The following is a 15810-nucleotide window of genomic DNA, read 5'->3' on the forward strand; positions in this document are numbered from 1 at the left end:
AATTAAATCAACACTGACAGTGAAAATATGGTTCCAGTCTGACCAGAGTAGGACCATATGTACACTGGCAGTATCAATTTAACACTGTCAGTGTTAGTTTTACACTGGTGATTTTCCTGTGCAGACTCTGTGTATTTGCAGTGGTCAAATTAGGGAATAACACTGTTATGTCTGATGATTTGTGGACGTTCATGCTGGTTATGTGGTCACAAATTCAGGTTTACCGGCGACATGTCAGCGGAGTTTTACTGGTAAAACAAATATTTGTGACCGTAATAAAGCATGAACATCCGCAAATCATCAGACATAAGGGGGTTATTCCCATTCTAATCCAGTTCCATCGTTGGCACGTCTATTTTTCTGTAGGTAATTCGGTCGGCGAGGCTTACCGTCGAGGCAGCAGCGGTCAGGGCGCAGAGTAATCAAATGTGAAAATCCATCAAATGTGAAACGGTAATCTCCACATCAATATCACCCATTTCCACATTGTCGTTGCTACGTGACTTTCTCTCGCTCTGAGCTGACACTGCCATTATTGACATCTGTGTAGCAGCGTGCGGCATCAGGGCGCAGAGTAATACATCCAAACGTAAAACAGTCAAATATTTTGCCACCCTACACCTGATATTAAACGGTCTGAAATCTCACACGACTAACCAGTCAGATTTGTGGAAAAAAATGTAATTGGATTAGAATAAAGGTTTAAATACCATTAATGATTTTTATGTTGATAATAAATTTGCATGACTTGCTCAGTTGCAGTCCAGCTTCAGTCTCCCACTTGGGCACTTTTTCAGGTATTTGCAGCTCAGGCACTTTGTTAGGCAATCTTTTTCACAGCTTGATAGTTTACCTGTACAATGTGACTTCCATGAAATGTTGAGAAAATCCAAACATTTAATTTCACAAATTGTGGCTCTTTTTTCTATAATGGCCCACTCCGCTCATATCAAAGAGGCCTGCACAAAAGACACGAATACTGCTATTTCAGATGATTTATGGGAGAAGGCTTTAGGCCATAAATCATCTGATTGACTGATTGATCTTACACATCATATTTAATAAATAAATAACAAATAATAAATAAATCTGTCTGTTGAGAGTTATTTTTTAAATATCTTTTTGAGGGGAAATGAAATTGACATTATAAATCAATTGTCACAGATACAGTTTGGTAACATGAAATAATGAAATATATAAAGTTGGAGAACATTTTTTAACCACACACACACACACACACACACACACACCCACACACACACATATATATATATATATATATATATATATATATATATATATATATATATATATATATATATATAAAAAAATCTGGAAATCACAATGTATGATTTTTTTTAAATAATTTATTTGTATGTTACTGCTGCAAATAAGTATTTGAACACCTACCAACCAGCAAGAATTCTGGCTCACACAGACCTGTTAATTTTTCTTTAAGAAACCCTCTTATTCTGCACTCTTTACCTGAATTAATTACACCTGTTTGAACTTGTTACCTGTATAAAAGACACCTGTTCACACACTCAATCAATCACACTCCAACCTGTCCACCATAGCCAAGACCAAAGAGCTGTCTAAGGACACCAGGGACAAAACTGTAGACCTGCACAAGGCTGGGATGGACTACAGGACAACAGGAAAGCAGCCTGGTAGAAGAAAACAACTGTTATGATTATTTATTAGAAAGTGGAAGAAACACAAGATGCCTGTTAGTCTCCCTCCGTCTGGGATTCCATGCAAGATCTCACTTCGTGGGGTAAGGATGATTCTGAGAAAGCTCATAACTACACAGGAGGACCTGGTCAATGACCTGAAGTGAGCTGGGACCACAGTCACAAAGATTACATTAGTAACACATGATGCTGTCATGGTTTAAAATCCTGCAGGGCAGCAAGGTCCCCCTGCTCAAGCCAGCACATGTCCAGGCCAGTTTGACGTTCACCAGTGACCATCTGGATGATCCAGAGGAGGCATGGGAGAAGGTCATGAGGTCAGATGAGACCAGAATAGAGCTTTTTGGAATCACCTCCACTTACCATGTTTAGAGGATGAGAACAACCCCAAGCAAACCCAACCGTGAAGCATGGGGGTGGAAACATCATACTCTGGGGGTGCTCTTCTGCAAAGGGGACAGGACAACTGCACCGTATTGAAGGGAGGATGGATGGAGTCATGTATTGCGAGATTTTGGCAAACAACCTCCTTCCCTCAGTAAGAGCATTGAAGATGGGTCATGGCTGGGTCTTCCAGCATGACAATGACTAAACACACAGCCAGGGCAACTAAGGAGGGGCTCCATAAGAAGCATTTCAAGGTCCTGGAGTGGCCTGGCCAGTCTCTAGACCTGAACTCAATAGAAAATCTTTGGAGGGAGCTGAAACTCCAAACCTGAAAGATCTAGAGAAGATCTGCATGGAGGAGTGGACCAAAATCCCTGCTGCAGTGTGTGAAAACCTGGTGAAAAACTACAGGAAACGTTTGACCTCTGTAATTGCAAACAAAGGCTACTGTACCAAATATTAACATTGATTTTCACAGACATTCAAATACTTATTTGCAGCAGTAACATACAAATAAATTATTAAAAAATCATATATTGTGATTTGTGGATTTTTTTTTTGATTATGTCTCTCACAGTGGACATGCACTTAAGATGAAAATTTCAGACCCCTCCATGATTTCTAAGTGGGAGAACTTGCAAAATCGCAGGGTGTTCAAATACTTATTTTCCTCACTGTATGTATGTATTGTCCAGGAATGTGAAAACACTATATATATACTATATATATATATATATATATATATATATATATATATATATATACTATATATATATATATATATATATATATATATATATATATATATATGTGTGTGTGTGTGTGTGTGTGTGTGTGTGTGTGTGTGTGTGTTTCACATTCCTGGACAGTACATCTAACAGCTTATTTCACTATTTCCAGTCATATGACATTTTCATATTTGTAATGTATTATTTACATCGTAGAATTTTTCATTTCATTTCATTTTCATTTTTTACTGAAAGCCTATGAGGAATCAAAAATGACAAATCAGTCTAACCACGCGCACACGCATCAGCCGGGTTACGACGTTCCCTGACGTTACCGTACATCACGTGATCAGCGCTGTTGTCAGCCGTTTAGTGTAGAGCGGGTCGAGGCTTTTCGTTTTTTTTTTTCGTCTTTGTTCTACGATGGCAGCGCTGGTGGTAAACAGACCAATGGACTTCAATGGCTTGGCAGGAGCTGCGAGGACACACACTCAGGCTGTAACAAGAAATTACATCTCCCAGCCGAGGCTCAGTACGTACCTTTAGCAGCTAGCGGCTAAAGCTAGAATAGTGTGATGCATTCAGGGACATGGGGTGATGGGAAAAGTTTTGTTAGAATATGTACTTAGAGTTGTCTTATATGAGACGGCTAAACACCGTTATCATTTATTTTTCTTCTTAATATGTCAATCTGTTTAAAGATGCTAGGCATGGTCCAGGGCCTGAGCGTGTAGCTCCTTTAGTATTTAAATTGAGGAAGTGGAACTTTGGTAAGCTTTAAAGTAAAAATCATTTAATCATATAAAAGCTTGATGAACATCTATTCCTCTGCTGTCAGTAAAGTGTGGTAGACGTTTTCTTTATGTGATAAAAATGCAGAGTCGTGACTTGTTATAGGGTAATCGTGTGCATTCCCACTGTACAGGAATGCAGCAAATGGTAGCAGCTAACTTTTAGCTTCTGTCTGTGGTAAATAATACATATGTTTAACTCGGGCGGGGTTGGTTTTCACCCAAGTGTATTTGTATTAACTTGGTAATATGTGGGTCATTAACGCTTAATTTTCAAGGCTATATTCGTAAAATTAAACTGTTAAGTGGTAAACCGTCTTGTAGTTTGCGTATGAATGCTAACAGTACTCTCAGCTACATGATATAACCATGTTTGTGACAATATACTGCTATAATTTTGTCTTATGTCTTATAAGTCCTTTTTCAGAACATAGTTCGGTGTAGCTGCTTTACAGACAGCCGGATGACCACAGTGTTAGCTTTTCGAATGAATGAGTGCACTACATGTGAAATTATAGCATCTGTCGTTCATATTTGCCAACTTTAGAGGACTGTTGTTTGGTTTAAGATTACTGAAAAGCGTTATTCTGACCTAGTCTGTTTTGAAATTCTAGGTCTTAACACGTTAAAGGCGAAATCCTTGACAGAATCACTGTAACAATATATGACATTGCACAACGAATTGAGGAGATGGCGCTCATGTGACATGATCACGTGATGGTGCAATGCTGAAAATGTAGTCAATGGCACTGAGTGTGGAAAACATTGCTGGAAACAGTTCCACAATGTCCTTCGTCTTCCGATCACGGAAGAATATCCACTTTGATCATTTTAACAGAAAATGTTCTTTAAAGGATTGAAGAATGCTCCATATTCAATCTGTTTGTTTGATTTCTTTGGTCTGATCTATATTGTTTAAATGTAGGCTCGGGATATTGTTTTGGTAACTGTAAGTATGTGTTGGTAGGTTATTATTACGGTGGTGATGTGACACCCGAACCTTAATACCTCAAATAATCCAAATCTTACAGAGATGCATGAACCAAAAGAATAAGTGAAATAAGAAATGTTGGTTGATATGAAGGATGTGAAGAAACCTCCCAAAAAGTCCTGTTCCCCTGTCAGAGAGTTGAAGCCCATCTCCCACATGACAGGCTTGGATATCAGAATCAAATTTATTGCCAAGTAAGTTCTTACATATAAGGAATTTGATCTGGTGTCATTGGTACATAAACAGCAGTAAAAAGAAAAGGAAAAAAAAAATGTTCTTTAAAAAGTAATTGTGCATAAACAACAAAAATAAATGGGAAAAATACTTCTGTCAGAAGTAAGGAGTCAAATAGACAAATAGGCAAAACTATGTTCACTGTGAAATAAATATAACATAGCGGAATGTGGCTGTGCAAAGGCATGCAGATGTACAGTAACCTTTTAGTGCAGGGACGATGAGTCTGTACTTTGTGGTAGTGGGGAGGGAGGCAGGGTAAGTGGGGATCTCTGATATTGGATGGAAAGAAGCTGTTTTTGTGTCTTGAGGTTTTAGTCCTCATGGACCTCAACTGTCTGCCAGAGGGGAGAGTGACAAAAAGTTTGTGTCCTGGGTGAGAGAGATTGGCCATTATCTTCCTTGCTCGCCTTATGGCCCTGGACGTGTTCAGGTCCTGAGGGATGGCAGATTGCAGTTGATCACTTTCTCTGCTGTGTGAATGATATGCTGCAATCTGCACCTGTCCTTAGGAGTTAGCAATGAGTACAGAGTCACAGAACCTCAATTACAGTGGCTGCTGTAAGCATAGCACCAAGATTTAGGGTTATGGCTACGGTCACTGTAACCACTTCCTTAAATGTATAATACAAACTCTCCTGTTGTTGCCTCATCTGGCAGCACACTAACAGTTGTGCTCTTCATCCCCCTGCTGTGATGGGGTTTTACTCTGCGCTGCACATCATTGTAACAGTGTAAGGCTTGTACACCAAAAATGTGGTTGGGTAGGTTTAGGGTTGGGTATTGAGAACCGGTTCTTTTTGGGTATCGTTAAGAAATGATTCAGTCCACCGATATCAATAGTCGTTTTGCTTAATGATTCCCTTATCGGTCCTTCAGAGTGGCCGTTGTTTTTGAGGGTGTTTGTCGGGAAAATGATCATTTCTCTACGTTGATTACAGACCCTGCAGCAGGTCTGTAATCAACCGCTTCTGCAGTGCGACTCCACTTTGAAGCGTGAACCAATGAAGCAGTGCTTCGATCCGCTGGCTCATTGGCTCTTTGATTCGCTGCTCTTCAGAAGTGGCAAGTCCATTTCTTAACCCCTCTTAAAGCCATTAAAATATGTCAATCATGAGTCACTTTTGTGTGGATTAAAGTCACTAACTGGGACTCTTTTTATAATCAGGGGCGTGGTCACTTTGAGTGACAGTGTCTCCGCCTCTCACTGTGTTGGTCATTCAGTATCCGCTTTATGTGGCTGCTAGCTGTTGTGGAGGGCTGTGTCTGCCACATGGAGTATTTTATTCCAAACACCTGGAATAATGTGGCTTGTTGTGTGGTGAAATGTCCTATCTCACAACCCCAATTTCAATGAAGTTGGGACGTTGTGTAAAATGTAAACAAAAACAAAATACAGTGATTTGCAAATCCTCTTCAACCTATATTCAATTGAATACACCACAAAGACAAGATATTTAATGTTCAGACTGATAAACTTTATTTTGTGCAAATATTTGATCATTTTAAAATGGATGCCTGCAACACATTTCAAAAAAGCTGGGACAGTGGTATGTTTACCACTGTGTTACATCACCTTTCCTTCTAACAACACTCAATAAGTGTTTGGGAACTGAGGACACTAATTGTTGAAGCTTTGTAGGTGGAATTCTTTCCCATTCTTGCCTGATGTACGACTTCAGTTGTTCAACAGTCCAGGGTCTCCGTTGTCATATTTTGCGCTTCATAATGCGCCACAAATTTTCAGTGGGCGACAGGTCTGGACTGCAGGCAGGCCTGTCTAGTACCCGCACTCTTTTACTACGAAGCCATGCTGTTGTAACACGTGCAGAATGTGGCTTGGCATTGTCTTACTGAAATAAGCAGGGACGTCCCTGAAAAAGACATAGCTTGGATGGCAGCATGTGTTGCTGCAACACCCGGATGTACCTTGATGGTGCCATTACCATCAAGGTGCATCCGGGAAAACGAACACACCCCCATACCATCACAGATGCTAGCTTTTGAACTTAACACTGGTAACAATCCGGGTGACCTTTTTCCTCTTTTATCTAGAGGACACAACGTCCATGATTTCCAAAAACAATTTGAAATGTGGATTCATCAGACCACAGCACACTTTTCCACTTTGCGTCTGTCCATTTTAAATGAGCTCGGGCCCAGAGAAGGCGGCAGCGTTTCTGGATGTTGTTGATGTATGGCTTTCACTTTGCTTGGTAGAGTTTTAACTTGCACTTGTAGATGTAGTGACGAACTGTGTTAACTGACAATGGTTTTCTGAAGTGTTCCTGAGCCCACGCGGTAAGATCCTTTACACAATGATGTCGGTTTTTAATGCAGTGCCGCCTCAGGGATCAAAGATCACGGGCATTCAGTGTTGGTTTTTGGCCTTGACGCTTACATGTAGAACGTTCTCCAGATTCTCTGAATTTTCTGATTATATTATGGACTGTAGATGATGGAATCCCTAAGTTCCTTGCAAATGACCGTTGAGAAACATTGTTCTTGAACTATTGGACTATTTTTTCATGCAGTTGTTCACAAAGTGGTGATCCTTGCCCCATCTTTGCTTGTGAACAGATGAGACTTTTGGGGATGCTCCTTTTATACCCAATCATAAGTGTCCTCAGTTCCCAAACACTTATTAAGTGTTGTTAGAAGGAAAGGTGATGTAACACAGTTGTAAACGTATATCTGTCCGAGCTTTGTCCCAACGTGTTGCAGGTATCCATTCCAAAATGAGCAAATATTTGCACAAAAACAATAAAGTTTATCAGTTTGAACATTAAATTTCTTGTGTTTGCAGTGTATTCAGTTGAATATAGGTTGAAGAGGATTTGTAAATCATTGTATTCTGTTTTTATTTACATTTTACACAGCGTCCCAACTTCATTGGAATTGGAGTCCTATCATCTTATTATTGAATATGTCCCTGCAGCAATTTGTGGTGAGTGAAACTCGTGTTTTTAATGTTGTATGACAACAACGTTAGCACTTTCAGCAGCTATGAGTAGCCTGATTCATTAAGCGCTGTTAATGCATGATGACTGAGAAAATAAGTGGCTCATAACTTTTCATTTCCGCACCAAGCAAACCTGTTAGACCAGCTGCACAGTGTCCAGAAATATGATTTAATAAACACCTGAACCGAGGGTAGTGTAGCTGGTTCGGACTCTCTCTCTCTCTTCTTGCATTTACAGTAGTGTTCAGAATAATAGTAGTGCTATGTGACTAAAAGGATTAATCCAGGTTTTTTGAGTATATTTCTTATTGTTACATGGGAAACAAGGTACCAGTAGATTCAGTAGATTCTCAGAAATCCATCAAGACCAAGCATTCATGATATGCACACTCTTAAGGCTATGAAATTGGGCTATTAGTAAAAAAAAAAAAAAAAGTAGAAAAGGGGGTGTTCACAATAACAGTAGTGTGGCATTCAGTCAGTGAGTTTGTCAATTTTGTGGAACAAACAGGTGTGAATCCTCACCCACACTGTTCCACAGTCTCACCGGACATAATGAAATGCAGAATCTTCTGTTTATACAGATTTTATTAATTTTAAAGTTGTTTTCCCCTCCTAATTGATATCCCTCCTTTCAAGCCCTGAACAATTTCTATATGCTTTTTGGTAAAAGGTTATTTTTTGCTTTGAATTTTACTATGTCTGCTAATTTTAATAGTTTGGATTTTAAGAAGAGTGAGTGAGCATGTGCTTGATAGGCTCCATTATGAATGAACTGCATCGCCCTTTATTGAAGAATAGTTCGTGATTTTATTGAAGTCATGGAGTTAGTGCCCCAGATCTCTACACAGTAATTGAAATCCAGTAAGACAATGGAACAGTTTAGGATGTGGAGTGATTTGTGATCCAGAACATGTTTTACTTTGTTTCACACTGAAATACTTCTTGATAATTTGGTTTGTATATATTTGATGTGGCTTCTAACTGATTTTCTCATACATTATTGCCCCAAGAAATTTATTTTCATTAACCCTTTCAATCTTTTTCAAAGTTTTTTTTCTCACCAAAATAGGTGCTGCACTCACTGCAGTTTATTGTGTGGAATAGCCCCAGTGTAACTGCTCTGAATTGTAGCTCATTATTCTATTCCTGTGTGAATCTTAGGAGTGGTTAGATTAGCATTTTTGTTAGCTGTTAGTTTGTGGTAGCTTGGCTACACTCTTGTATTTTCTGGTGCACAAAGTACACTACTTTAAACTACATTAATCCTGCGAGATGCTGGCAGAGAGGGTGGCTCTTTTAGAGAGCCATGTCCGGAAGCTGGAACAGCTTCCTAGTTCAGTGGAGTTAGATGTTATGGACACTCCAGATGAGGTTAGTGTTGGGCCGGCTAGCGTGCCTTTGAGCATTAGCCTAGAATCGCCAACTGTGGATGACGGCCTTCGGACCGTGGTTAGGCGGAGGAAGTCACATAGGGCGTGGTGCCCGGTTGCGGTACCTTGATCACACTCACCACTGCGAACTGTGAACCAGTTTTCTCCCTTGGATGTGCCTGTTAGTTCTTTGAGCCCACGGGTGTCTTCCACTTGTATCCCCAGCTCGAAACGCCGAGCTTTAGTGATAGGGGATTCCGTTACTCACAAAGTCAGGTTTCAGACGCCGGCTGACGTTAAAGCCGGGCCAGAGCTCCCAACATTGCCTCTCATCTCAGGGTGCTGATGCTGCAGAAAGGTAGACAGACAAAGGAACATGACACCAGATACACTCACATAGTTATTCACATCAGTGCCAATGATATCAGAGTGAAACACTCCAAGGTCACAAAAATGGATAAAGAGAGGACTTGTGACCTTGCCAGAAAGATGTGTTGACATCAGTTAATAGTCTCTGGTCCCCTCCCCTCCCGGGGTAATGATGAGGTGTTTAGCAGGCTGACATTGTTAAATAGGTGGCTGGCGCAATTTTGTAGACAGCATGGCTTTAGTTTTATTGATAACTGGCCTTTATTTTGGGGCCACCATGACTTGCTGATGCCGGACAGCCTTCACCCTACTGGGGAAGGTGCCGTCATCTTGTCTGCGAATAGAGCTCTACAGGGAAGGTAACATTAGGACTTTACAGCAGGCCACGGAGCAGGTGATTAGAGACCCTGCAAGGTTTCTAATGAATGTGGGTGTGGAATCCATTAGCTTAATTGGGGAAATTAGTGCAGAAAATCCACTATGGCGATAGTGCAGTTTATGTGGCAGGGAGGGAATTTCGTCCAGTTGAGACTGTGGCCTGTCTCCGCAGACGTACCCATAAAAATCATAGAGGGATATGCTTTGCAAACTTAATACCCATTACTACATTGGATGACGTTGAAACTGAAGATGGCCCACTGGCTGTTCCAGCAATATCAAATATTTCGTGTTTGCTACATACAAACCGCGTGGAATAATTCCAGGCATCTTATATATGCTACTCTGGAACCACCCTGAAATCCAAACAGTCCAACTATCATCCCCACTGAGGTCCTTAGTCTGGGTCTTATTAACATAAGATCACTGTCCTCAAAATCACTGTTGATTAATGATGTAATTATGGATCATCACTTAGATATGATTGGGTTATGTGAATCTTGGCTTAAACCTACAGCTGTCCTCCCCTTAAATGAGGCCTGCCCACCGGCTGCTGCCCCTCTCTGCCCGGTGTGAGCGGCTCAGCACTGCCCTCACACAGCTCCGTCCCGGCCACAGACAGTCTCTGGAAGAAGTCCACTCTTTTTTCTGTGGTTTGCTTAGACTCGCAATGAGTTTTAATTTTTTTTTCTTTTTTTTTTTTTTTTTTTGGCAACACACAATGCTTCACAAACACAGGAACTCAAATAAAATAATAATAATAAAAAAACAATGACTGTGAGGCTGCATGTTCAACCTCCAGCTGAAAATAAAATGTATTGGCTGAATCGCAGAGAGAGTGTTAAAAAGAAATTCATGCAGGGACCCAGTCCACCACCTTAATAAATAAATAAATATGGTTTAATTTTACAAGTTGGGGAAAACAAAAAACAGAAAGCCACAACCCATCACCATTTCAGCAAAATGTCAAGACTTTGGCCCGACTTTGGCTGAGCTCCTGACACCAGGAAAGATCCAAAACTTGTAAAGATGTGAAAAAATAAATAAGTACCCAGGAAAACAGAAAGGGATACACTAAATTTGACAATCTCCGTGATGACTCAGTGACATTGTGCCATTACTTAGGGAGAGCCCTGGACTGTTGATGTTAAAAACGCAAAAGTACTTTTTATCTGATTACTCGATTAATCGCCAGAATAATCGATAGAATACTTGATTACTAAAATAATCGATAGCTGCAGCCCTAGTTAGGATTCCAGCAATACATTCAGGATTCGACGCAAATTAATGTAAAAACCCTGGATTTGGTTCTCGCACTTGGTATTGCTGTCACAAATATTGGCATCATGCCTCTTGCATTGGTGGTCTCTGATTACTCACTTATTAGGTTTACAGTTTTGCTGCCTTGTTTAGTGGAACATCAACCTTATTTATCACTGTGGCGACACACTAACTCCTCAACTACAATTGAACTTAAAGCTAGGCTGCCTAATATCTTAGCTTCATGTTTGGAAAATGCCCAGTCAGTAGACAGTCTTGTGGACAGTTTAAACTCAGCGCTCAAAGCTACAATCGACACGATTGCGCTAACCTATATTAAAACCAACCCCCCCCCCTCCAAAAAAAAACACAGTCACCTTGGTTCAGTGATTACTTGCGTGACCTCAAGCATAAGGCTCGAAGTCTAGAACGAAAATGGCGTTGTTCAAAATTAGAAGTATTCCACCTCGCCTGACGCGATGCTGTCTTAGACTATAAGCATGCACTACTGGCTACAAAGCAGACCTATTACTCTGATTTGATCAACAAAAACAAGCATAACTCAAAGTTCTTGTTCAACACATTGGCAACACTTATTCATGGACACCCACTTATAAGTTGCTCTCCTTTTGCAGCGCAAGATTATTTGGATTACTTTGAGAAGAAAATAGACGACATTAGGTTAAATATCCCGGCATGCCTTAACCCAGCCGCTACACACTGCTATTGAGGTGGGTGCCGTCGCTGAGGTTTTACCTAGATTTACAGAATTTGATAGTATCTCACTGGGCATACCGATGAACCTCGTAACGTCTACAACCCCTGGCAAAAATTATGGAATCACCGGCCTTGGAGGATGTTCATTCAGTTGTCTAATTTTGTAGAAAAAAAGCAGATCACAGACATGACACAAAACTAAAGTCATTTCAAATGGAAACTTTCTGGCTTTAAGAAACACTATAAGAAATCAGGAAAAAAAAATTGTGGCAGTCAGTAACGGTTACTTTTTTAGACCAAGCAGAGGGAAAAAAATACGGAATCACTCAATTCTGAGGAAAAAATTATGGAATCATGAAAAACAAAAGAACGCTCCAACACATCACTAGTATTTTGTTGCACCACCTCTGGCTTTTATAACAGTTTGCAATCTCTGAGGCATGAACTTAATGCGTGACAAACAGTACTCTTCATCAATCTGGCTCCAACTTTCTCTGATTGCTGTTGCCAGATCAGCTTTGCAGGTTGGAGCCTTGTCATGGACCATTTTCTTCAACTTCCACCAAAGATTTTCAATTGGATTAAGATCCGGACTATTTGCAGGCCATAACATTGACCTTATGTGTCTTTTTGCAAGGAATGTTTTCACAGTTTTTGCTCTATGGCAAGATGCATTATCATCTTGAAAAATGATTTCATCATCCCCAAACATCCTTTCAATTGATGGGATAAGAAAAGTGTCCAAAATATCAACGTAAACTTGTGTATTTATTGATGATGTAATGACAGCCATCTCCCCAGTGCCTTTACCTGACATACAGCCCCATATCATCAATGACTGTGGAAATTTACATGTTCTCTTCAGGCAGTCATCTTTATAAATCTCATTGGAACGGCACCAAACAAAAGTTCCAGCATCATCACCTTGCCCAATGCAGATTCGAGATTCATCACTGAATATGACTTTTATCCAGTCATCCACAGTCCACGATTGCTTTTCCTTAGCCCATTGTAACCTTGTTTTTTTCTGTTTAGGTGTTAATGATGGCTTTCGTTTAGCTTTTCTGTATGTAAATCCCATTTCCTTTAGGCGGTTTCTTACAGTTCGGTCACAGACGTTGACTCCAGTTTCCTCCCATTCGTTCGTCATTTGTTTTGTTCTGCATTTTCGATTTTTGAGACATATTGCTTTAAGTTTTCTGTCTTGACGCTTTGATGTCTTCCTTGGTCTACCAGTATGTTTGACTTTAACAACCTTCCCTTGTATTTGGTCCAGAGTTTAGACACAGCTGACTGTGAACAACCAACATCTTTTGCAACATTGCATGATGATTTACCCTCTTAAGAGTTTGGTAATCCTCTCCTTTGTTTCAATTGACATCTCTCGTGTTGGAGCCATGATTCATGTCAGTCCACTTGGTGCAACAGCTCTCCAAGGTGTGATCACTCCTTTTTAGATGCAGATTAACGAGCAGATCTGATTTGATGCAGGTGTTAGTTTTGGGGATGAAAATTTACAGGGTGATTCCATCATTTATTCCTCAGAATTGAGTGAGTCCATATTTTTTTTCCCTCTGCTTGGTCTAAAAAAGTAACTGTTACTGACTGCCACAATTTTTTTTCCTGATTTCTTATAGTGTTTCTTAAAGCCAGAAAGTTGCCATTTGAAATGACTTTAGTTTTGTGTCATGTCTGTGATCTGCTTTTTTTCTACAAAATTAAACAACTGAATGAACATCCTCCGAGGCCGGTGATTCCATAATTTTTGCCAGGGGTTGTACAAAAACCACAACCTGCTTATTTGATCCCATACCAACAAAACTGTTTAAGAACTTGTGGCCCACTTTTGGGCCGACTGTGCTGGAAATGATTAACTCTCTGGAGTCTTGGCTATTTTAGTGTGTTTTTGACTACTTTTGGTTTTATCTTTATAATTTAACTTAAAAAAAAAAACTGTTTACCTGGCCTTGTTTGGTGTCATTTTTTCAGTACAACCTCAACTGTGTGACTTTACAGTTTTTCTTTCATTCTCACATACTGCATTAAAACAGTGACCCAATATTCACCATAAAACCTAAAATTGCAATCAGAAAAAAGTTAGTTTTTTACTGTGAAAACCTGAAATATGTTTTACAAACCATTTTCATCACTTAGAATGAAAATATGAATTGTAAATTTCAAAAATATATGTACAAATGTAACATGGTAAATGGCCTGCCTTTATAAAGCGCTTTTCCATCTGCATCAGACGCTCAATGCGCTTTACAAATAATGCCTCACCCCGATGTGAGGGTACTGCCATACAAAGTACTCACTACTCACCAGGAGCAACAAGGGGATTAAGGACCTTGTCCAAGGGCCCTTAGTGATTTTCCAGTCAGGCTGGGATTTGAACCGAGGATCCTCTGGTATTAAGCTCAATGCTTTAACCACTAGACCATCACCTCCCCTGTAGCATGCGCCAAACCCCTCCGTTCTTCCCACCACCATTTAACCTATACATTCCTCTCCATCATGGTGAAACCCAGGACTGCCACGGCATAATGAAAGACGTTTTCTCCTTCACTAGACCCTCCTGTGATGCAGATGTTTGTTTGAGTGATAATTGACAACTGGATATTTCAGTGCCGTACAGTTGGAAACAACACGTCACCCCAACTGAATACCAAGAACTGGCTGACAAAATTGCTCGATTGGCCTATCAAGATAAAGAGGCTTCAGACTGAGCATCACTGCATTTGTGGTCATACACTTGCATCTCAAAAAGAAGGTCCTGGTTCGAGGCCACCCACGGACCTTTCTCCTTCTCCAGTCAGGATCGGGTGTTAAAATCCAACCCCACTTCAGCATCGTAACACCTGGGTAACAGATCAAGTAGTGGATTGCCTGTTAGGGTGCTGTTAGGGTGAAATACAGTGGGGAACTTGTGAACCCCCTAGCAGCTATGGTAACCATGAAGGTCTCCTGAACATGAGAGGGTTTACAGGGCTCTGGTAAAACAAGAAGTCCTCAATGCCAGATCAATGTAAAGGAGGTGATGACTTGTCACCCAATGTCTGTGAAGGCGTATGAAGGCTGCAGCAGGTCCTTAGACTCCGATGGCCTGGGATTTACCAGCCATCGGAATAGGCTAAGGATCTGTCCAAGGACCTTGCCCAAGGGCCCTTAGTGACTTTCCAGTCAGGCTGAGATTTGAACTGAGGATTGTCTGGTCTCAAGCCCAACGCTTTAACCACTAGACCATCACCTCCCCCAACATAAACAAAGTTATATGCAACAGTTCACATTAAAATGCAGGAAATGCTTCAGGCTTTTTTTGTGGCTATTTGCTTGCGTTAAGATGCCACACAAATTTATATTTGTGTCACAATCAGAAGCTCCAAAAATTTGTACAGACATTGATTGCACCTCAATTTCCTTGTGTATTTTTCCCTAGTTCCTTGTTTTTGTAGCATTATTTATTATTTTTTTTAATCGGTACTGGTACAGACTGTCCCAGCAGAGGTGGTGGCCAAGTGGTTAATGCGCTTGGTTTCAGTTCAGAAGGCTCCGGGTTCAAATTCCACCCCTGCCACATTTCTCCATGTAATGTGGAGTTGCGTCAGGAAGGGCATCCGGCGTAAAACCTGTGCCAATTCAACATGCAGATCCTCCTTGGATTTGCTGTGGCAACCCTGAGTGCAAACAAGGGAGCAGCTGAAGGGACTTACTTACTTACTTACTGTACTTACTGGTACAGACTGTCCTGGCTGTGTTAGTGGCCAAAAATGAAAAAAAAAAACGGTGTTTTGGGATTTCTTTTTTTGGGGGGGGGGGGGATCTCCACCTGAACTCCTGTGTTCTCCACCCGTGGAGCCTGCTGGGCCAGTCAGTGTGCGTCTCAACCCTGCTGTACTCCAGGATTCGGCGCTGGAGCAGAAGTGCAT

General features: G+C 40.7%; 1 protein-coding gene across 1 annotated transcript in view; it reads left to right on the plus strand.

Moving 5' to 3' along the window:
• The first annotated feature begins 3151 nt into the window (after positions 1-3151).
• atp6v1ba (ATPase, H+ transporting, lysosomal, V1 subunit B, member a) overlaps positions 3152-15810 on the plus strand; it is a 199072-nt gene continuing 186413 nt past the window's right edge. Inside the window, exon 1 of the mRNA XM_034184230.1 lies at positions 3152-3341. Coding sequence (XP_034040121.1) covers positions 3233-3341 — 109 coding nt within the window. The 5' untranslated portion in view covers positions 3152-3232. The remainder of the gene's footprint in view (positions 3342-15810) is intronic.

The sequence above is a fragment of the Thalassophryne amazonica genome, chromosome 13 (assembly GCF_902500255.1).
Source record: "Thalassophryne amazonica chromosome 13, fThaAma1.1, whole genome shotgun sequence".
NCBI lineage: Eukaryota > Metazoa > Chordata > Actinopteri > Batrachoidiformes > Batrachoididae > Thalassophryne > Thalassophryne amazonica.